The 22,620-nt window shown below is 46.2% G+C and overlaps 1 protein-coding gene across 2 annotated transcripts in view; it reads left to right on the forward strand.

Moving 5' to 3' along the window:
- Positions 1-22,620, forward strand: part of LOC135368769 (venom metalloproteinase antarease TserMP_A-like) — a 186,602-nt gene that overhangs the window by 72,130 nt on the left and 91,852 nt on the right. Inside the window, exon 9 of one of the 2 annotated variants that reach the window (XM_064602280.1) lies at positions 9,642-9,694. The exons of the other annotated variant lie outside the window; for it this stretch is intronic. Within the exon in view, the coding sequence (XP_064458350.1) occupies positions 9,642-9,694 (53 nt within the window). The remainder of the gene's footprint in view (positions 1-9,641; positions 9,695-22,620) is intronic. 2 annotated transcript variants of the gene reach the window in all.

Consider the following 22,620-nt stretch of genomic DNA (forward strand, 5'->3'; position numbering starts at 1 on the left):
TTTACAATCGCGACACAGTTGTCTGAAGCCGCATGTCAGTAGTTCTGCAGCGCATATTTTCTTTGCTCTGCTCGAAAGTTATATAAAGCTAATATTGGTATGATACAGCGCCTACGCGCAGCACGGCATTTCAGTAAGGATGACAGTGCTTATAGGTTTCACAAGACAGCGTCACATTCTACAAAACTACGTAACGAACACAGAGTAAGACCAATACCAAATGTACGCACTTGTTTTGAACGTAACCGGAGTTCCAAGCACAAAACCACAGAAAATAACAAAGACGCACGAGGCGCGAGCACAGACAAAGGAAATGGCGGGCGATGATACCGATGACCATGACGATATCACGTTTGCCACTACCAATTCTACTAATATTTTCACAAGACGTTGAAGACTGCTGAAAAAGCTGCAAAAGGCGGCATTTTACGTTCCCAGGTTCCCGCAGTGGCTCCAATAAACTCACTTGTCACTGAACACAAAATAGCAGAAGATTGAAAAAGCTATTGATGAGTGTTGGAAACCGAAACTGCGTGAAGAACCACGCGTGGCGTTTAGAATTTCAAAAAAAAGAAGAAGAAACGGAAGAAGGCACACTATCATCGCAGGAATATCCTAAGAGTATCATGTATGGACAGGGATGACATCCCCAGGACTGTCAAATCTGAACCTCAAATCGTCCTCATCGTGTCAATGTGGCACTATATTGCTTACTCAGAATGTCCTCACACCTTCCTGGAGGACAACTTGAGGACAGAGTGATGACACATCAGGGACGAAACCTAGTTTCACATTATTGTACCTTATTCCACGTGCTCAAACAGGATAAGCGATATGAAACCACACGCAGTACTGGTAACTTTTGTTTTACTGATTCCACTCATCTTGCTTAAGTGTCACAATGAAGTATGGCTATTCGTTTCTAGTACGAGGGGCGTTCAAGTCAAAACGGGGCTTTTCATTTTTCGCAAAAGTAAAATGAACTTAGAGGCGAGAAATGAGTTTTATTTTTCAACGTAATTACCAGCTGCACTAATGCACTTGTCCCAGCGTTTCACGAGGGCTTGGATATCAGCAGCGTAGAAATCCTTACCGGCGCGTAGCAGCCATAATCGGACCGTATTCTTGACCTCGTCGTCGCAGCTGAAGGGCAGCCCCCAAGGAACGCCTTCAGTGGACCGAAGACATGGAAATGGCTGAGGGCGAGGTCTTGACTGTAAGGGGGATGTAGCAGCAACTCCCAGCCAAGTGAGATGTGCGGTATGCGGGCGTGCATTGTCCTGTAGGAGGAGGACTCCTTTGGTGATGAGGCCCGGCTTTCCGAAACTGGAGGTGTTCATGAATGATAGTGTTCAACGTTCCCACAGAAAGGTCCGTCTTTCGAGCCAGTTCGAGACATATTATACGTCGGTTCTTTAGGATCGGGCGCTCCACAAGTTGGATGTTCTCAGGAACTCTGACACTGGGCTCTGAGCCGTCCCGGCCGGGATCGTCCTGCACTGATGTACAGCTGTCCGGGAACCGTTTGCACCACTCGAACGCTTTGCTGCGGCTAAGTGTATCGTGGCCATACTGAGCATGAAGTCTTCTGTAAATTTCAGATGACTTTATGCCTTCATTCACGAGAAACTTCATGACAATTCGCTGTTCGATGTGCGCGCTCACCTTGTTGTCGGCCATCTTGTCCAGCACGTGTCTTCTGTTTTGCACAAACTTTGGACCACAACGTGGTGAACGCGGAGGCCTGTCGCGTGTGAAAATGACGAAAAAGAAGTAGCGCGAGCCATTTGTACACTCAGGAGACAGAAAGTCCCGGTTTGACTTGAACACCCCTCGTACATTGCATAACGGCCAATACGGGCAGCGGTTCAAATCGGGAAAGCAGAGAGAAATATAAAAGAGGCAGAAAAAAGTCAGAGAAATCCACTCCGAAAGGCACTAGAATTCTCTTTCGAAGAGAAAACAGATACTATTTATTGCTTACTACGCGACTCTCCGTCAATTCGACACAACCGCCTGCGACACAAAACGAAGGGTTAGCTGTCCATGTTTTTTTCGATTACGCAAAGAAAAATACGCTAAGCGAGGAATTGATTGAAGTGTTAGCTCTGCATCACTGCAAAATCTATGTTTCTTACTCCTTTTGTTTGGAGATATTCAGGTAGGACTTTTGAAAGTCAAAAGCAGCGCGACAGAATCGCGCGTTTCTGTCCTTTCCACGAGAAATGCGAAATGCTCCAGGTATCATAGACAGTCATCCCTCTCGGAAGCATAGAATTTTACGCTGAACCACCCTTTATTTCAGAAAAAAATGTCAATAGGGTCCAAGGATCGGTCCAAACAACAAAACAAATGTGTTTAGGGAGTCTGAGCAGGTAAACTAAACAAAGTAATATTTCCCGTCCCACTAGCTACTCACAGGGACGGGCGCAGGACATACCTGAACACGGACAGTCCCCGAGTGTCATCCTCAGGACGTTCTAGGAATACAACTCGAAGGACGAGGACATGATGACACTGTGGGGACATCCTCAGGACCGTGTGTGTTCTTGGGGGAAAGAACAGAGAGATCAATTCGTCACACAGAGAGAGACCTTATCTTTTCCAGTTAAGCAAGAGCTAGAACGACGACCGATTAAAAATATATTGTTTAATATTGCGTTTTTTTTCTTCTTTTAATTTATACGTTGGGCGCTCGTTTTCGCACTTACGATCAAACCAGATCTCAACCATTCCCATTCACCTCCTCGACGCCAAACACCTTTATATTTACAACACATGCGTACAACATATATCGGACGTTGAATGCACATAAGAATGGATGCACACTAGACGTTTGCAATCAGGGTGCAGCGTACGTTCCTTGGACGTCCAACTTTTCTAACGTACTTTCTGTACGTACGATGGATATCGATGAGATGTTGCTTTTGGATGTAGTCGTTTGGATTTTTCTGGTACGTCCGGTAGACGTTTATGGTTTACTGCGGAACGACCACTTAGAAAAGGGACCACCTTTATCGAACGAAATCCTGCCTATTGCACACCGATTCCGTCTCAACAAGATAGCCCTCCACTGGATCCAAGGACAAGCTAGCCGTTGAAGCCGTTGGTGTGCACCAGGACGACGGAAATTCAATCAAAGACCGATCCGCATTCATGGTCACATTGTCCGGGCAGTCAGAACCCGGCTGATATGCTTACACAGAGACTGAGTTTAGAATATTTGGTCCGCAGCAAAAACTGGTGGAAATGGGCAGAGAGGCTTTCAGAGTACGAAGCCAGGTGCGTGGCCAGATTGTTGCTGTGCGAGGTGCGCAAATCGGAAGTGAGCTGTCTACAGGTCAGTCACAACACGAAGGAACCATTGATGGACCTAAGTCGCTTCAGCGAATACTCCAGGCTTCTACGCGTCACTGCATGAACCCTACGTTTCATTGGGAATTGTCACCAATCACACAATAGCCTGCGAGGGATGCTGACCATCAAGAAGATCATGAAAGCAGAGCTTTACTCGTTCAAGAGAGCCCAGCATGACGCTTAAGTTCCTGAAATTCAGCGCTGACTCATGGCGAACGAATAGGTGACAATTCCAGCATTACCAACCTGCGACCATTCATAGACGAACATGGACTACTGCACCTAAAGAGGCGACTTCAATATTGGGACGCCTCAGAAGAAGTGAAGCTCCCTTTACTGCTACCAAAAGACCACGAACTGACGAGGCTTTTCGTCAACGCTGCCCATCGAAGAGTTCTGCACGTAGGAGTTCAGGACACGTTGACAGAACTGAGAGATCGCTATTGGAATCCTCAAGCGCGACAACTCGTGCGCCGGACCATAGGAAAATGCGTGGTCTGTATGCGATTCAGGACGAACCAGTCCAGCGCACCTGTGGCACGATTGCCAAAGGGCCGCATTACACAGCAAGCACCTTTCACCATCATGGGAATTGACTTTGCCGGCCCGCTCTACACCACAATCAACGATGAAAGAGGGGAAACCCTATATCGCCCCTTTTCACTTGCGCGGTGACACGTGCGATTCATTTGGAGCTGGTTTCGGACCTCATCACGAAGTCCTGACTTCTTAGTTTCCGTCGACTTGTCGCACGAAGGGGACGACCCTCCACTATCTACACGGACAATGCTTCCATACTGAGACGAGCTTCTCGGGATATCCAAAAGATGTGAGAGGCCCTAAAAGCCCTGGAAATCCAAGACTTCTACGCAACAGAAAACATCGAGTGGAAGTGCATAGTGGAAAGGGCAGCATGGTCGGTTGGGTTTTGGGAGCGCATGGTACGCGCTGTAAAAGAATGTCTCCGGAAAGTCCTCAGAAGAGCATTTCTCTTCTTCGAGGAGATGACGACAGTTCTACACGAATCCGAAGCGACCGTAAATTCACGCCCACTGACCTTCATCTCTTCCGACCCCAACGAACCGGAACCTTTAACCCCTGGCCACTTCTCAATTGGAAGACAACGCGTAGCAGTACCTGAAGCGAGTGTACCTCACGTGCCAACATTTGGCAGACAGGATCTCACACGGAGATGGAAACACCGCGCAGACACTGGATCATTTCTGGAAACGGTGGCAGAGAGAATATATAGTACAACTTCGCTCTGCGCATTTGGCACCGAATGGGCCCACTTCGACGATACAAGAGGGCAACCTAGTCGGTCTGTATGACGAGAAGATTCCTCTGGAGATGTGGAAGATCGCGAGAATGCTAGAAGTGCACACTTCACCAGACAGACACGTGCGATCATGTACTGTGAAGCTGACCTCAGGTGTGGTTACCCGCCGACCTGCGCAACCGATGTGTCCACTAGAACTTCTAAATCATCGACAGTAATCAAGCGGTCATTTCGGGCCGAGGAAATGTTGTGTGAGGTTCCTTCGGGGGACTGCGTACGAGACACTATACATTACGCACCGAGTTTGTGTACATGACCCCATCACGAGACCCATCACGCCGGGGTGAACTCGGAACGTAGTCGAAGATGATCTTTGCTTCGTGTTTTGTTTAGTCTAGCGTTCCGTTCCCTCTTCTCTCTCTCTCTCCTTGTGAGAGTTTCTGGTTCTGTCTCGAATAATGTCAGACAGTGTGTATCTCACCTTCATACCGAAGAGAAGTAGTTGTGTTTCTTTATGTGGGCATTACTAACGCCACGAATGGAACCAGCGATCCGTAACACCCGGTGGCCAACCGGCCACTGCGTTTCCGACGAGGACATTCGTCCAGATGAAGACACAACGAAGTCTATTATGGAAGCTCTACGTCCGAAAGATTTCACTACACTGGTCCACCACATTTCACTACACTAGGTCCTTCTTCGGTCTACACTTCGTAGTACTTGAAGTTTATTCCGCAATTTGCGACGCTCACCGGACCTCTCCGCGCACTACTTCGAAAGAACGTACTGTTCTGTTGTTCTGCAGAGCACGAGGAAGCTGTCGACAAACTGGGACATTTGATACAGAATTGGCACGACATTGGCCATTTTCAATCCCACACTGCCAACCACCGTCACTAGGGATGCTTCCGACCACAGCTTAGGAGCAGCCCCGGAACAGCAGCACCGCGAGGGGCTACGTATCGTAGCCTTCACGTCGCGAACGCTTTCTGGCACCAAACGTACTCGGTCGATGAAAAGGAAGACTTGGAATGTTTTTAGGTCTGCGAGAAGTGGCATACTTTACTATTTGGCAGATTGTTCGCTCTTCGTACTGACCATCAAGCCTAAGTATTCTTCTCTCCACACAAGGCTATGGCCGTCCGCCTATGCGCATTGCACGCTGGCCGAATTAAGAAATCGTCTTAAAAAATGGTTTCCGTGAGACTGTTGTGTGATTGTGCCTGCGTTTGTGTGCGTCGAGGTTCGATGAAATCACAATAAATTACAGCACGGTTACGATTCTGTAACGCGAATTTCAGCAATAGCGGTTGTTTGTGGATGTTGACACTGTTATTGCTGATACATGCACAACTGCTTTAGAGTGACAAGTACTGCCTTGTGATCTGTGAAGTGAGTGATAATGTGTAGAGCTGGGATTAGGGGGACAGAAATATTACTAAAATCGACACAAAAGCGGGACGGAACACGCAGAACATTTAGGACACTTTCCGGCACAACCCATCCTCAAATACGTCAGAACTGCTTTCATTAGCTTTAGATTATTTCAAATTGTTTTGCGTCACCGAAGCTGGAACTGAAACAGGGGTTTTGTGATACAGCCACAGCGATTTCCCAAGACCTTCCAGTTAAAAGCTATCGCTGTAAAAGGGGTTTCGCAACGAAGAAGCTGCTACACTTCCCGCGTACGACTACCGGCAACAAAGGCCAGTCAAGGCAGCGATGGTAGTGACACGGCTACGATCTGAATGACCGAGCAGCGTCTTCAACCCATTACGCGGCGGGAGATGCGGAAGGAAACAACGGATGACCCTGTCCTTCCTACTGTTCATAAGTACATCATGTCAGCTTGGTCACGTGCACTCAAGGCTCATGATCCGAACGTGGGCCGCTACCTGACGCTAACGTGATGTACACCTTATAGGTGGTGTAAGCCGTCGTGATGCGCGAAGATCGCGTCGTTCCTCCATCAGAGCTCATGCAGACGAAGGATCGTGAACATTGCGCACGAGTAACACCAAGTATCATCTGCTCGAAATAGAGGTTACGAGACGTATACTGGTGGCCAAAAATGGATTTTGGAATGGAAGCATACATAAAACTTTCCCAAGTCTGTTTACAGAACGGCAAGACTGCAGTTTGTAACACAACGAAAGGATACACATTTGATTAGTCGCTGGTGGCACCATCCTCTCTCCCTCTCTCAATGGGCGACGCCAACGCGCCGTTATTAATTGGGAGAGGTCGCTGATACTTTGTTTCCTGGAGAAGGGCACATCATTTTTTTTCTTTAGCGGTTTCTAGTAGCACACCAACCAGAAGCGTCCAATTTCAGTCGTTTTTTGTTTCCACGTTCTCTCAGACTGACGCCTTGGAGTCTTCTATACTGCACGAACAAATTTTTACCGACGATTACACAATTTGTACTGTCGGTAAAAATCTCATGATCTGCTGAAGCAACTCGCTAAAAAAAGTCGCTAAACCCGGTATATGAAACAAGTCGCTAAACAGAGCAAAAATTCGCTAAATTTAGCGACAAAATCACTAAAGTGGGAACACTGGCTGTGGCACATCTGTAGGATAACGAGCATTTCTTTCCTCCTTCGCTGCTCCCTCTTATGACTACCTACTAGATCCCCCAAATTATGGGACGTTGATCGTCTTTAAGCTAGCACCCCTAGCGACGCAATTTTATGCAAATCGAGTTCGCATGGCGATATTTTACGCGTCATTGCGATGGCCTCGTGCAGGTAACCCCGACAACGAGGTATATTGTCACGAAGTGAAATGGGCCGGCGAGTCGTCGAATAAACAGCAAACGGTTTATTAAACTACTTGGTAGCTAAAGCACAAGAGTGATAGCTCTCTGAACACAACTGAGTCCAAAGAATGAATGCTCCAGCCTGCAGCGCACAAGCATTTAAGCGTCGCGCGGAAAAGTCTAGAAACAGCACGTGCGTTTGCCAGAGAGCAGGCGATGTGTCAGGAAGCCTCCTGCACCTTCCTCAGCATGCGCTGGGATGAGATGTACCGTTTCGTGCGTTCCCTGGATGTTTCTCGAAGATGATTCGTGGCATAGCCCCTCCGTAGACGTGGCATCGTCCCGATGCCAGAACCTGTGTCGGCTCATCGCATTTCGTTTGCACCCTGCGAAGCCTCGTAGCCAACGTCATCGTCTTTAACATTGTCGTCGGCGCCGTTATCGATTAAAGGGACCATGAAAGGATATTTGACAAGCCCACGATCATTTTTAATTTTTTCCCCTGTACTAAAGCATTCACTCTGTGAAATATCAAGTTAAAAATGGTTCAAATAGCGAAGATAATCTATATTAACCACGGCCGTGAACGGCAGCTGCTACGGCCGGCCTCCGAGGCGATCTGGCCGTGACATCATACACAGAACATGTTGCCGATTCGTGAACAGGCTTTTGCGAGCAAACTGCAAAATTTGCAACCAAGCTTGCATACTTCCCCATGAAATACGTTTTAATTTGACCTGGAGACAAGATTGTATCTAACCGTTGACACAGAATCCTACGAGTAATGTAATATAGCCGTTGACTGTCAGCACGTCAGCATGGTTATCGGAGCACGTTTTCCTCTTTGAACTTCTTCGTCAGAACATAGCTCCGTCGGTGACATTTTACGAGCTGCTGAGTACCATACGATCCACAGACGCCGTGTGTGTTGCATAATCTCTTCCTCCATTGCTGACAATTTGCCTTTCGCCATATTTCAAGTGATTTCGACGGCAGATATACAACGTCGTTGTTGTCCAAACCGAAACCATGCACCCACATGGTCCCGCGATGTGTGTCCGCCTCGTCGTTCACAGTTGGATGCGAGAATTGGGTGGCGATGACGTAAGCCCGCTTCGAAGGCATATATCCAGCGGTCACGCCCTGTTATTTTTGTCTGATAACTGCGCCCCCGTTGTACTGAATACAGTGAAAAGTCGATGTGTGTACGATAGTGAGAGATCATGAGAACGGTTTCCTGCAGAATACTCGGAATTCGCGAAAATCATTTCATGGTCCCCTTAATGCAGCTGTCTCGCGGTCGTCGATGAGTATTTACTGGTAAGGTTTTGAGCGTCGCGGCGGTCTGCATTGCTGTTCGTCGAGCTCGGAGACTGGTCGAGTCGAGAGTCAGCAGAAGCATGTTGCTGCCGTAGAGAGTCGTCAATTGCGGCGGGGGTGACTACGCGCTGAAGGCGGGAGCCGTCAGGTGAAAATCCGGGTAGACCCAGTCGTCGGTACGGGAAACGGCGGTAGACCCGGGTGGCTTCTTCACAGTCGTAGCAGAGTGGTCTCAAGTCTGACGTTCGCCGTATACTCTGTCTTAGGAGTTCCTTGTGCGCGTGGCTGGTAGCTGAGTGGTGCAGGTTGGGCTGGTCGCGAATGCGCCCAGCTGTTGCCGTGCCGCGCTGCCGATGGTGGCTGTCGTATTCATCTTCTTGCGGGTTGGGGGACCCAATGGCCTGAAATTCCGAAGGTCGACCACGCTGTCTTCGACTCAGTCGTTTCTGTCCTTCCAGGCCATTGAGCAGGTGCTCCGCATCCCCACCAGAAATGTCACGAAGCGAAATGGGCCGGCGAGTCGTCGAATAAACAGCAAACGGTTTATTAAACTACTTGGTAGCTAAAGCACAAGAGTGATAGCTCTCTGAACACAACTGAGTCCAAAGAATGAATGCTCCAGCCTGCAGCGCACAAGCATTTAAGCGTCGCGCGGAAAAGTCTAGAAACAGCACGTGCGTTTGCCAGAGAGCAGGCGATGTGTCAGGAAGCCTCCTGCACCTTCCTCAGCATGCGCTGGGATGAGATGTACCGTTTCGTGCGTTCCCTGGATGTTTCTCGAAGATGATTCGTGGCAATATCAACGGGATAAGAATTCCACCCTGTGCCATAGTGTTAGAAAAACTGAATTGGAGTTTATATGAAGTGAATCATCAAAACTACGCTTTGCAATACGTAACCCTCGTCTGCTTTGTCCTTGAGCAGATTGGATATGGCCTCTTTTCCAATGAACGGCGAATGGACTGCGAACGTAGCCGGTAAGTGGAAGCTTTAAGGCAATAGAAAGGAACAAAGAAGGCAGGCAACTTAGAGGAGCGAGAAACGCCATACTTGGTACCACAGTGTGTACGACAGAGGGGTTCAGTTGTCGACATAGCTCGGCGTTTCGGGGCTTCAAAACTCACGATCAGGATCGTCTGATAAGGCTTGAGTTCGGCCCCTGCTACGAACTCACGTGAAGATAGACATGGCGTATCGGTGAGCTCGATCATGCCGGATGTTAGCGCGCTCATCAGATAACATCACACCTCCTCTGTTTAGAAGTGTGATGTTATCCGGTGAATGCACTGATATGCGGCATGATCGAGCTCACCGATACGCCATGTCGACCTTCACGTGAGCTCGTAGCAGGGTCGGAACTCACGCAAGAGCAGATGAGGGTGATCGTGAGTTTCGAAGGCTCGAAGCAGAAGCGTATACGAAGAGGGGAGTCAAGTCCTGTAGATCATATAAACAAAATACAGAAGCCGACACTGAAGATTTTTGTTTAAGTTTAATTTGTACAACCTTTCGCGTGGAGGTCCACGCCTCCTCAGGTACAAAGTGAAGTGGTGACACACATAAGTATATATAGTATAGACATATACACGACTAAACACACTGCTGTACAAAGAAAGGGAAGAGGAAAGGAGATATGGTGCCACATGTCTGTGTACAATGAATAGCTGGGCAGACGGATAAGTGACCTCTAACAGTTTAAGAACAGTAAAAGGTGTTGTTGTGAACAAAAAGGCTCGCCAACCCAGTTTCGCGGAAGGGGGGTCAGGAGTATGGGAAACCAGTGGCCCAGAATGGACAAAAGGGAAGGTTACGGATTATCTAACGGAGTACCAGACGATGACTCAAAGTGGGGATTCAAGAATTGTGCACAAATAAATATAGATATATAGCTATGAAATTTACATAAGCGGATATAACGAGCCATGACTAAGATTCAGACCATTTGGTGTGAGACACTTGAATTGTGAAATTAAGTAGGGCTCTCTATTCTTACGTTTAATGTCGGTGCGGAACCCAGATTCTAGCAATATAATTTTCAAATCGGTTTCAAAATCGTGATTAGGTTGATTGAAGTGAATGGCGACAGGAGTTTGGCGGGCATTTAGGATATCAAATTTGTGGCCATAAAATGTTTTTCTTATTGTGTTGGAGGTTTCACCGATGTATTGTGAATTGCACTTGCAGCAGAATATCAAGTAACAAATATTGGGCGAATTACAGTGGAGTGAATGACGAATTTTCAAACAGAAGTCACCCAAAGTGCTACGGGCAATGGTGGACGGCGCGATAAATTTACAGGTCTGGCACCGTGTACTACCACAGGGATAACAACCCGGCGAGCGCTTCATCATGCATGATGACGTGAGGATGTCGCGCAAATTTTTCGATCTACGGAATGCTACTAATGGGGGAGTGGGAAAAATTTCCTTCAATTGCTCGTCAGCATGTAATATATTGAGGTGGCGTCTAAGAATGGAATTGGTATTGACAAGTGATTTATGATATGTGGTGGATAAAACTACATTACTTAAGTCCTCTTTGCGTTTCGGGGTGAATAAAGACTCCCTGGATAGGCTAGATGATTTGGCAAACGAGTCATGGATGCGTTCAAATGGGTAATTTCTTTTTTCGAAATCAGATATCATTTGCTGAGCATGTTTTACAAAATCAGTCTGATCTGAGCAGATTCGTTTCAGGCGCAAGAACTGACCATATGGAATACTCCTTTTCTGGTGATTGGGATGATAGCTTTCATAGTGGAGATATTGGCGCTTGTCCGTTGGTTTCTTGTATAGTTCAGTGGTCAGCCTACCAGATTTACATGACACTGTCACATCAAGGAAGTTGATGGATGACCTTGAATAGTTACAGGTAAATTTAATTTTGCTATGCAGAGAATTGAAGTGATCAAAAAATGACTGTAGAGACGCCTCATCACCAGACCAGAGGACAAAAATGTCGTCGATGAACCTGAGATATATAAGTGGCTTAAGGGGGAAAGAATTGAGGGCTGAGTTTTCAAAACGACCCATGAATAAATTGGCATAATTAGGTGAGACCCGGGAGCCCATGGCAGCGCCATGAATTTGGACGAAGTGTTGATCGTTGAATACGAAGTTATTACAGCTAAGAACTAGTTCTAAAAGGGGGATGATAGCGGGCATGGGAAGAATATCGGAAGGGTGAGAATTAAGGAAGTGTTCAACAGCAGAGAGACCTTCGTCATTGGGAATGTTAGTGTATAGCGAAACGACATCCATTGTTGCCAACAAAATGTCAGCATGGTTACTGAAATGGTCATGGACAGCGTTAATTTTGGAAAGGAAATCGTTTGTGTCTTTGACAAAGGATGGGAGAAGGGGTGGGATGTGTTTGATACAGTGGTCAGCAACTAAGGATAATTTCTCTGTCGGTGTGTTTATTCCTGAAATAATGGGTCTCCCAGGGTTATTGGGTTTATGAACTTTGATAAAAAGATAAAAATTACCTGGTGTGACGTTCTTAGGACGCAAGAATTTGGAAATATGGAACGGGGTAAGTTTACTAGTGACGAGTTCATCAATTTTCTTATTAATAAGAAGACAAAAGGAAGGGGTTGGATCCTGATCGATAGCGCTGTAGAACGAGCGGTCACTCAACTGCCTGTCCGCTTCCGCGATGTAGTCGGATGTATTAAGAACCACTATACCGCCACCCTTGTCCGCTGGTCTGATAATAATGTCACTACGGGCTTTAAGATTTCGCAGCGCTACTTTCTCACAATTAGACAAGTTATCAGTGTGTACAATAGATTTCGAATAATTTGTCTTGATATCCTTGTGAACGGCCTTGATGTAATTATCAATGAGGGGGCTAGTTCTAGAGGAGTCCGGCGTCCAGTTAGAGGGGTTTCGGAAGGGCGCAGCATCTGAGCTAGGTTTATTGTGAAAGAAGGTTTTCAGGTGCATTCTCCTACCTAAGTTGTGCAGATCATGCGGAATTTCAAATTCATCAATATTACGCTCCGTAGGTACAAAACTGAGACCTTTTGAGAGAACACCAAGTTCAGCCTGGTCGAGGGTCACATCAGAAAGATTAAAGACGGTGTTATGGCCAGCCTTCGTGGAAGATGGTTCAGGATTTATCGCGTCACAAATGCCATGCGCTAAAATGGGAGATAGAATAAGATTATCACGTTTCGATTTTTTGTTTTGATTTCGTGAATTTTCTTCAGCTTATTGGCAGTGAATTCAGAGAGATTAAGAACTTCATGATGAGAGAGTTGGTTCGCATGCTGTTTGAGCTGGTTATCAATATCTTTCAAGACGTAAGAACTTTTCTGTCTGAGAATTTTAACTAGTTGGAGCGACGCATTATTGAGAGCGGTAGCCCACTTCGTAGAGCTCAAGGAGGAATGGAACTTAAGAGACGGCGTGATGGACAGTGATAAAACTTTGGGAGTTATACGTTGAGATATACAATCTGTATAAAAACTAAAATTAGACAGGAATCTAGCTTTCCTAGCCAACAGTTTACGCGCTTTCAAGAAGGGCACTGAATGGCGTTCATTGTTCTGTACAAGTCATTGTGTCCGGCCGGACCTGCGTTGTCTAGACTGCTTACGTGTTGTCATAGGGAAGCGACGGCCAACTCTCCTCTGTGCCCCGGCTGGAGGAGAAGAGCGCACTTGAGCAGACGCACCACGCGAAGTAGAAAAAGTCCTTGGTGAAGAACCCACGTTCACACAGTCAGACACCATTGAGTTGAGCATCCAGCACTTGCGGATGGACCAGTCACCTTGGAATTCCCTGAATCTGGACAGCCACCACTTGAACCTTCGGGGCGCGAGGTGTTTGGCTTCCCACTACCGTAACTGCATCCTCACGCACATCTTGCAAGACCTCCCACCCCCAGCTGTGACGTCTTCCTCCTTTGAGCTGCGTCTGGAAGATTCCCCCCCCCCCTTCCCCGTCGATCAGAGACCATCCACTTCTAACATCAGTCTCCTCAACCACCATTTCTGGTACTTATCCTTGCTAAACTCCGGAGTGGGAAGCATCCAGCACTTGCGGATAGACCAGTCACCTTGGAATTTCCTCGCTCTGGACGGCCACCACTTGAACCTTCAGGGCGCGAGGTGTTTGGCTTCCCACTACCGTAACCGCATCCTCACGCACATCTTGCAAGACCTCCCACCCCCAGCTGTGACGTCTTCCTCCTTTGAGCTGCGTCTGGAAGATTTCCCCCCCTTCCCCGTCGATCAGAGACCATCCACTTCTAACATCAGTCTCCTCAACCACCATTTCTAGTACTTATCCTTGCTAAACTCCAGAGTGGGAAGCATCCAGCACTTGCGGATGGACCAGTCACCTTGGAATTTCCTGGCTCTGGACGGCCACCACTTGAACCTTCGGGGCGCGAGGTGTTTGGCTTCCCACTACCGTAACTGCATCCTCACGCACATCTTGCAAGACCTCCCACCCCCAGCTGTGACGTCTTCCTCCTTTGGGCTGCGTCTGGAAGATTTCCCCCCCTTCCCCGTCGATCAGAGACCATCCACTTCTAACATCAGTCTCCTCAACCACCATTTCTGGTACTTATCCTTGCTAAACTCCGGAGTGGGAAGCATCCAGCACTTGCGGATGGACCAGTCACCTTGGAATTTCCTGGCTCTGGACGGCCACCACTTGAACCTTCGGGACGCGAGGTGTTTGGCTTCCCACTACCGTAACTGCATCCTCACGCACATCTTGCAAGACCTCCCACCCCCAGCTGTGCCGTCTTCCTCCTTTGAGCTGCGTCTGGAAGATTTCCCCCCCTTCCCCGTCGATCAGAGACCATCCTTCTACAACCGACGCCACGACTGCGCGCTATGCCGACGTTCTTGCTCCACTTAACCCGTGCAACGACGAACCAGCCCTTTCTGCTTCCCATCCTGCGTTGGTTCCTACAACCCTTGTGCCCAAGATATCTTCTGCACAAGCTCCAGCTTTACCCATCAACAGTCCCCCGACCTCTTCTCCAGCCGCTGACAACGTAATCAGCTTCTCTCCTGCGGAGTGTGTTAACCATAGTGCCGGAGTCCACCTGCGATCCCCACTTCACCCCGATGCTACTCCAGGGGTGTCTGACTGTGTGAACGTGGGTTCTTCACCAAGGACTTTTTCTACTTCGCGTGGTGCGTCTGCTCAAGTACGCTCTTCTCCTCCAGCCGGGGCACAGAGGAGAGTTGGCCGTCGCTTCCCTATGACAACACGTAAGCAGTCTAGACAACGCAGGTCCGGCCGGACACAATGACTTGTACAGAACAATGAACGTCATTCAGTGCCCTTCTTGAAAGCGCGTAAATTTTTGGCTAGGAAAGCTAGATTCCTGTCTAATTTTAGTTTTTATACAGATTGTATATCTCAACGTATAACTCCCAAAGGTTTATCACTGTCCATCACGCCGCCTTTTAAGTTCCATTCCCCCTTGAGCTCTACGAAGTGGGCTACCGCTCTCAATAATGCGTCGCTCCAACTAGTTAAAATTCTCAGACAGGAAAGTTCTTACGTCTTGAAAGATATTGATAACCAGCTCAAACAGCTTGCGAACCAACTCTCTCATCATGAAGTTCTTAATCTCTCTGAATTCACTGCCAATAAGGTGAAGAAAATTCACGAAATCAAAACCAAAAAATCGAAACGTGATAATCTTATTTTTTAGCGATTTTAGTGATTATTTTAGCGCATGGCATTTGTGACGCGATAAATTCTGAACCATATCTTCCACGAAGGCTGGCCATAACACCGTCTTTAATCTTTCTGAATGTGACCCTCGACCAGGCTGAACTTGGTGTTCTCTCAAAAGGTCTCAGCTTTGTACCTACGGAGCGTAATATTGATGAATTTGAAATTCTGCACGATCTGCACAACTTAGGTAGGAGAATGCACCTGAAAACCTTCTTTCACGATAAACCTAGCTCAGATGCTGCGCCCTTCCGAAACCCCTCTAACTGGACGCCGGACTCCTCTAGAACTAGCCCCCTCATTGATAATTACATCAAGGCCGTTCACAAGGATATCAAGACAAATTATTCGAAATCTATTGTACACACTGATAACTTGTCTAATTGTGAGAAAGTAGCGCTACGAAATCTTAAAGCCCGTAGTGACATTATTATCAGACCAGCGGACAAGGGTGCGGTATAGTGGTTCTCAATACATCCGACTACATCGCGGAAGCGGACAGGCAGTTGAGTGACCGCTCGTTCTGCAGAGCTATCGATCAGGATCCAACCTCCTTTTGTCTTCTTATTAATAAGAAAATTGATGAACTCGTCACTAGTAAACTTATCCCGTTCCATATTTCCAAATTCTTGCGTCCTAAGAACGTCACACCAGGTAATTTTTATCTTTTTATCAAAGTTCATAAACCCAATAACCCTGGGAGACCCATTATTTCAGGAATAGACACACCGACAGAGAAATTATCCTTAGTTGCTGGCCACTGTATCAAACACATCCCACCCCTTCTCCCATCCTTTGTCAAAGACACAAACGATTTCCTTTCCAAAATTAACGCTGTCCATGACCATTTCAGTAACCATGCTGACATTTTGTTGGCAACAATGGATGTCGTTTCGCTATACACTAACATTCCCAATGACGAAGGTCTCTCTGCTGTTGAACACTTCCTTAATTCTCACCCTTCCGATATTCTTCCCATGCCCGCTATCATCCCCCTCTTAGAACTAGTTCTTAGCTGTAATAACTTCGTATTCAACGATCAACACTTCGTCCAAATTCATGGCGCTGCCATGGGCTCCCGGGTCTCACCTAATTATGCCAATTTATTCATGGGCCGTTTTGAAAACTCAGCCCTCAATTCTTTCCCCCTTAAGCCACTTATATATCTCAGGTTCATCGATGACATTTTTGTCCTCTGGTCTGGTGATGAGGCATCTCTGCAGTCATTTTTTGATCACTTCAATTCTCTGCATAGCAAAATTAAATTTACCTGTGACTATTCAAGGTCATCCATCAACTTCCTTGATGTGACAGTGCCATGTAAATCTGGTAGGCTGACCACTGAACTATACAAGAAACCAACGGACAAGCGCCAATATCTCCACTATGAAAGCTATCATCCCAATCACCAGAAAGGAGTATTCCATATGGTCAGTTCTTGCGCCTGAAACGAATCTGCTCAGATCAGACTGATTTTGTAAAACATGCTCAGCAAATGGTATCTGATTTCGAAAAAAGAAATTGCCCATTTGAACTCATCCATGACTCGTTTGCCAAATCATCTAGCCTATCCAGGGAGTCTTTATTCACCCCGAAACGCAAAGAGGACTTAAGTAATGTAGTTTTATCCACCACATATAATAAATCACTTGTCAATACCAATTCCATTCTTAGACGCCACCTCAATATATTACATGCTGACGAGCAATTAAAGGAAATTTTTCCCACTCCCCCATTAGTAGCATTCCGTAGATCGAAAAATTTGCGCGACATCCTCACGTCATCATGCATGATGAAGCGCTCGCCGGGTTGTTATCCCTGTGGTAGTACACCGTGCCAGACCTGTAAATTTATCGCGCCGTCCACCATTGCCCGTAGCACTTTGAGTGACTTCTGTTTGAAAATTCGTCATTCACTCCACTGTAATTCACCCAATATTTGTTACTTGATATTCTGCTGCAAGTGCAAGGGATCCGGACAAAATGTCCCCGGACAAAACGTCCCCGGACGAAATGTCCCCGGACAAAACGTCCCCGAAAATGTCCCCAGATGCCGTCCGGTTGCACAGCCGTGGGTACCCCAAATGTGACAAATGTTTTTCATGCTATCATGTGCAGGGTTGATTGATTTAAATCAGCCAGATCTAAATCACCGATTTTAATCGCGATTTAAGTCATGAACATTAATCAAGATTTAAATCACCTCCCTTATGTTATGTTTGAATTCGAATAGTAACATAAAACTGGAGACGCTGGGGAAGATGAGACTGAGCCTGGAAATGAACCACAGCCTGAAACATATTATACTTCAGTGACTTTTAGCGCAAACAGCGTCACGTGACCCCTTCAGTGGCTCTCCGGCACACTGGCAAACAATTTGGTTACACATGGCAGGTGGTCATTCCACGAGCGTATAACTTTTCCAGTTATTTCTTTTTCCTATTACTATTCGGTGTAATTCATAATATATAGTTTTCAAATAGATCTCCATTTGCATTAGCTAGTAACTGTTATCCGCACTGCTAGAAGTCTAGACGCCTTTCTTTGTATGTACTCAAAAAGTGATTTCGCTACTACGAGGTGGCACAAGGAAGCCATGAGGTGAAGATCTGTCTTAAAAGACAAAAATCAACTCAGTGATTTAATCAATATTCATCATATTTAAATGAAAAAATCTGAATAATTTGATTTTCTAATCACGATTTTTTACAACCCTGATCATGTTGAGGTTGCGCATCCTATAGGCCGTCAGGGCAATTTGACTTATTATTTACGACGTACTGCTCTACGTGCGGTTGGGCCCATGTAGTTAAAGCTCCCTCTAAAGCCAGTCTGGGGACTCAAGCAATGAAGCATATGTCAAAAGTAGGAGCTTACCAGTTATTGCGACAATGAGTATGGAACTGAACTAACCAAATCATTTATTTACAATTATTTACATCGCTAAACGAATCTCTCCAAAGTGGGGATGCTGGTCTAGGGACCCATACAATGGAGCATCTCTCAAAGTAGGACCTTAGAAATTATTTACATTATTTACAGTTATTTACAATACCGAACGTCTCGGATTACTTCAGCTTGCGATCTAGAAGCGGATCGTCCGGGCAACACCTCGTAGAAATTCTTCAATATTTTTTTTCATTGTTGACGTACTGCCTGCAAAGGTTCCGCAGCCGTGCTTCCAGCTCCACGGTTGCTGGTTTCAGTGATGGCAGCTGGGGACATTTTGTCCGGGGCCTTTTCGGGGGACATTTTGTCCGGGGACGTTTCGTCCGGGGACATTCTGTCGGTGGACATTTTGTCCGGGGACATTTTGTCCTACACCCGCAAGTGCAATTCACAATACATCGTGAAACCTCCAACACAATGAGAAAACGATTTTATGGCCACAAATTTGATATCATAGATGCCCGCCAAACTCCTGTCGCCATTCACTTCAATCAACCTAATAACGATTTTGAAACTGATTTGAAAATTATATTTCTAGAATCTGGGTTCCGCACCGACATTAAACGTAAGAATAGAGAGTCCTACTTAATTTCGCAATTCAAGTGTCTCACACGAAATGGTCTGAATCTTAGTCATGGCTCGTTATATCCGCTTATGTAAATTTCATAGCTATATATCTATATTTATTTGTGTACAATTCTTGAATCCTCACTTTCAGTCATCGTCTGGTACTCCGTTAGATAATCCGTAACCTTCTCGTTTGTCCATTCTGGGCCACTCGTTTCCCATACTCCTGACCCCCCTTCCGCGAAACTGGGTTGGCGAGCCTTTTTGTTCACAACAACACCTTTTACTGTTCTTAAACGGTTAGAGGTCACTTATCCGTCTGCCCAGCTATTCATTGTACACAGACATGTGGCACCATATCTCCTTTCCTCTTCCCTTCCTTTGTACAGCAGTGTGTTTAGTCGTGTATATGTCTATACTACAGTGGCTAGAAGGAGAAGTGTTCCGGGCGCCGGGAAATAAGCGCACAAAACTGCAATGAAAGGATCCAGGTGGCGCTGGTCGCATTAGGCGAGTTACCTCCCGAAGGGCTCCTACGTGGGAAGTTGCGGAGTTCGGCACTCAAACCCAGGATTTCATGTTAGCTTGAAAAGAAATCTTGGTGGTACTTGATTCATGTCCTCTTAATTATGCAGCAATAACAACGAGAACACGAGCACGCGCAATTTTTAAAGAAGAAGGAAAAAAATAAACTTTCAAAAAGAAAACAAATAGAGTCATGATCGTACAGTACTGAACACTTTTATATTTTATATTACCGAGACGTCATAGAAAATATTTTCAAATGGCGTATTTTCAAGCAAAAATAGCGTATTTTCGTTGAACATAAGTAGAGGAGACAAGCGAGCTGGTGTATACATGTACGATTGAACGGATCAAAGAGATATGTTTCCGTTCAAGCGTATTTTCAAATGCTTCCGCGCTTTCTTTTTGACACATTCTCCTTATTCAAGAAAATTTGAGAGACAAAGAAAAAAAGAAACTTTGTAAGAGAATGCAGTCGTGTGACTAAAAGAACCGAAGAACACGTCCAGTCACTTCATTGCAGTGCACGTCACAGCCAATTTGTTCAAGCCTTAGATTGGTCAAGTACTTGCATAAGGTCAAAGACTCTGCGGACGTAGAGCTTCTGAGTGGAAAAATATAACGGAATTGATTCTTCCAGCACGGAAATGAGCTTGGCCAATCCATGCATATAAGGCATCCCTTGTCGAAGTAGCTGGTGAACTCACTTTCTTGGATCTGTGCGGCTTATCAAAATGATTTTCTAGTTTGCAGCTCTTATAACCGTGACCTATCCAGCCTATTCGCTCCCTCTGATCCTGAGATCGCGGGTTCGAACCCAGCCGAGGACGCCAGCAACTTGGTGGCAGGGTACAAGTTGCTTAGACACGCCGTCCTCCGCGAGGGACGTTAAATACGGGGTGCCGTGTGAAGAGCTTTCATCTCACGTTAAAGAACCCTCAGGTGGGCAAAAGCAATCAACAGACCGACCGCTGTGGCGTCGCTCATGATCTCAGTTGTCTCGCGACGGAAACACCCAATTATTATTATTACTACTCGCTCCCAATCTAGCAGACAGAAACCTGAATAACGGTGCGTACAGGGTTTATTGAGCGCACTGTATACATTTTCTAAACAGGAATTCTGAACCACTTTCTAACCAGCCCTTATCAAATTCTGTATTAAGCACACTGTATACAGCTTTTATACGACAATTTGTCCGTTTTGTAACCAGTCCAAACTAAGTCTGTATGCAGCAAAAAAAGAATTTTGGACACGGAATTCCATTTCATCTTTTCTGATGTGTCATGTCATTGACCATTCTTTCATGCGCCGTACGGTGATAGAGATTGCAAAATTGTTTCCATCACTGCTGAAATGCACAACGGGTTGAGGTTGTGCACATGCGCCCCAGAATCCAGGTTTCTTTTGATGGGCGCACTTTCTTCGTGAAATACTTCTGCGCGTCCGGAAACAGTGCTGGAACGGCATCGTCCGTTAGCACCTGTCCCTCGGAATTTCAACGTTTTCGTCGCCAATGATGTGCCGAAGAGTCCTCACGGCATACCCTTCCTCGAAGTGCCGTTCACACACAACGCAGTCAATTGTCAGTCCTTTCTCCGCGCGCTTTACGTTACGCGCACTCTTCTTTGCGGATAGTTTCCTTCGGTGGTCGGAACAGGAAGACCTCATGTTCGTCCTCTCGGTGGCATAGACCCTGTCGTCAAGACTGGATACCCAGACTTCGCTAAGTGACACACAGAAGCGTCCAAAGAGACACAAACTGAACAAACAAATGCTCGAAACGACACACGTTTTGCTGACAAGTAAGCGTCTGCTTCCCGCGACCCGACTCGCCTAGTGGTTGCAGCGCCCTCTGCGGCGCCAGAACCTGTCATTGCGATTTGCGCTTCCCTATCACATGGCGTGTATATGGCGCCCGGCACACTTCTCCTTCTAGCCACTGTATCTATACTATATATACTTATGTGTGTCACCACTTCACTTTGTACCTGAGGAAGCGTGGACCTCCACGCGAAGGCTGTACGCCGAAATAAATCTTTTAAAATAAAACATTAAAAAATCCACGCTTAAAATTCCACCCTTCGAAATCCATTTTCTGAAATAAACCGTTTAAAAATACACGTCCTCAAAATAAACGCTGTTAAAATAAATCATGGTTAGGCTTAGGAAGGTAATGCTCCGTATCATAGTAGTGATAGCCGTATGGGCGACACGATGTTCTTTTCGGCGAAACATGCTATTATGATGTTTCTTACTCATGTTTCTATTGCTATCAATTACAAAACCACTTAGGATTTCGAAATATCCAGCTTAAAAGTGATGACGACGACGCGTGTATGAATACAGGACACGCACACTTGATCATACCTGGGTAGTAATAGCATTACTGTAATGAAATTACAGTAATGAATTACTTTTTCTAGGAATTTGTAATGTAACCCATTACTTTTGACATTAGGTAAGTTGTAATGTAATTTAATTACATTTGGGCTGGAATTTTAATGACATTACTCATTACTTTTTACGGTGTCCCCCCATTTGGTCGAACGCCGTTTGGTCGAACGCCGTTTGATCGAAGGCGTTTGATCGAACGCCGCTTGGTCGAAAGCCGTTTGATCGAAAGCCGTTTGATCGACGCCGTTTGTTCGAAAGACGTTTGTTCGAAGGGAATTCAAAGCTGCATGCACTGTGTTGTTTCTGTAACTTCTGCACTTTTTCTGTAACTTTTGACTCTAGCATACGGAGCAGGCAATCAGTGTCCTCTGCTTTTTTAATTTCTTCTTTCTTCTTTTTTTTTTGCTTTTTGCAGCCGAAGAGGGGAGACCACTGGTTAGTTGCAGGCGTTTGTCATTTACCAATCAGTAGGACACATATTGAAGAAAGCTGCCCAGGTTGAGAGCAGCCGATAGTCTATCCTTGTTCTGGGCACCCTTCTTATTGCTGGCGACATATTTAAAGGGAACGGTCTGAAACGGGATAGTCATATGTGCCAAGCCACTCGAAGTCTGTGGGTGCTAAGAACGAAATTTCGCCATGGTACAACGAGAGATATTAAATTAACAGTATATAAAACCTTAGTTCGACCTTAGAGTATGCATCTGCAGCCTCGAATCACTACACATGCACGATATCCGAAGAAATAGAGAAAGTACA

The sequence above is a fragment of the Ornithodoros turicata genome, chromosome 1 (assembly GCF_037126465.1).
Source record: "Ornithodoros turicata isolate Travis chromosome 1, ASM3712646v1, whole genome shotgun sequence".
Lineage (NCBI taxonomy): Eukaryota > Metazoa > Arthropoda > Arachnida > Ixodida > Argasidae > Ornithodoros > Ornithodoros turicata.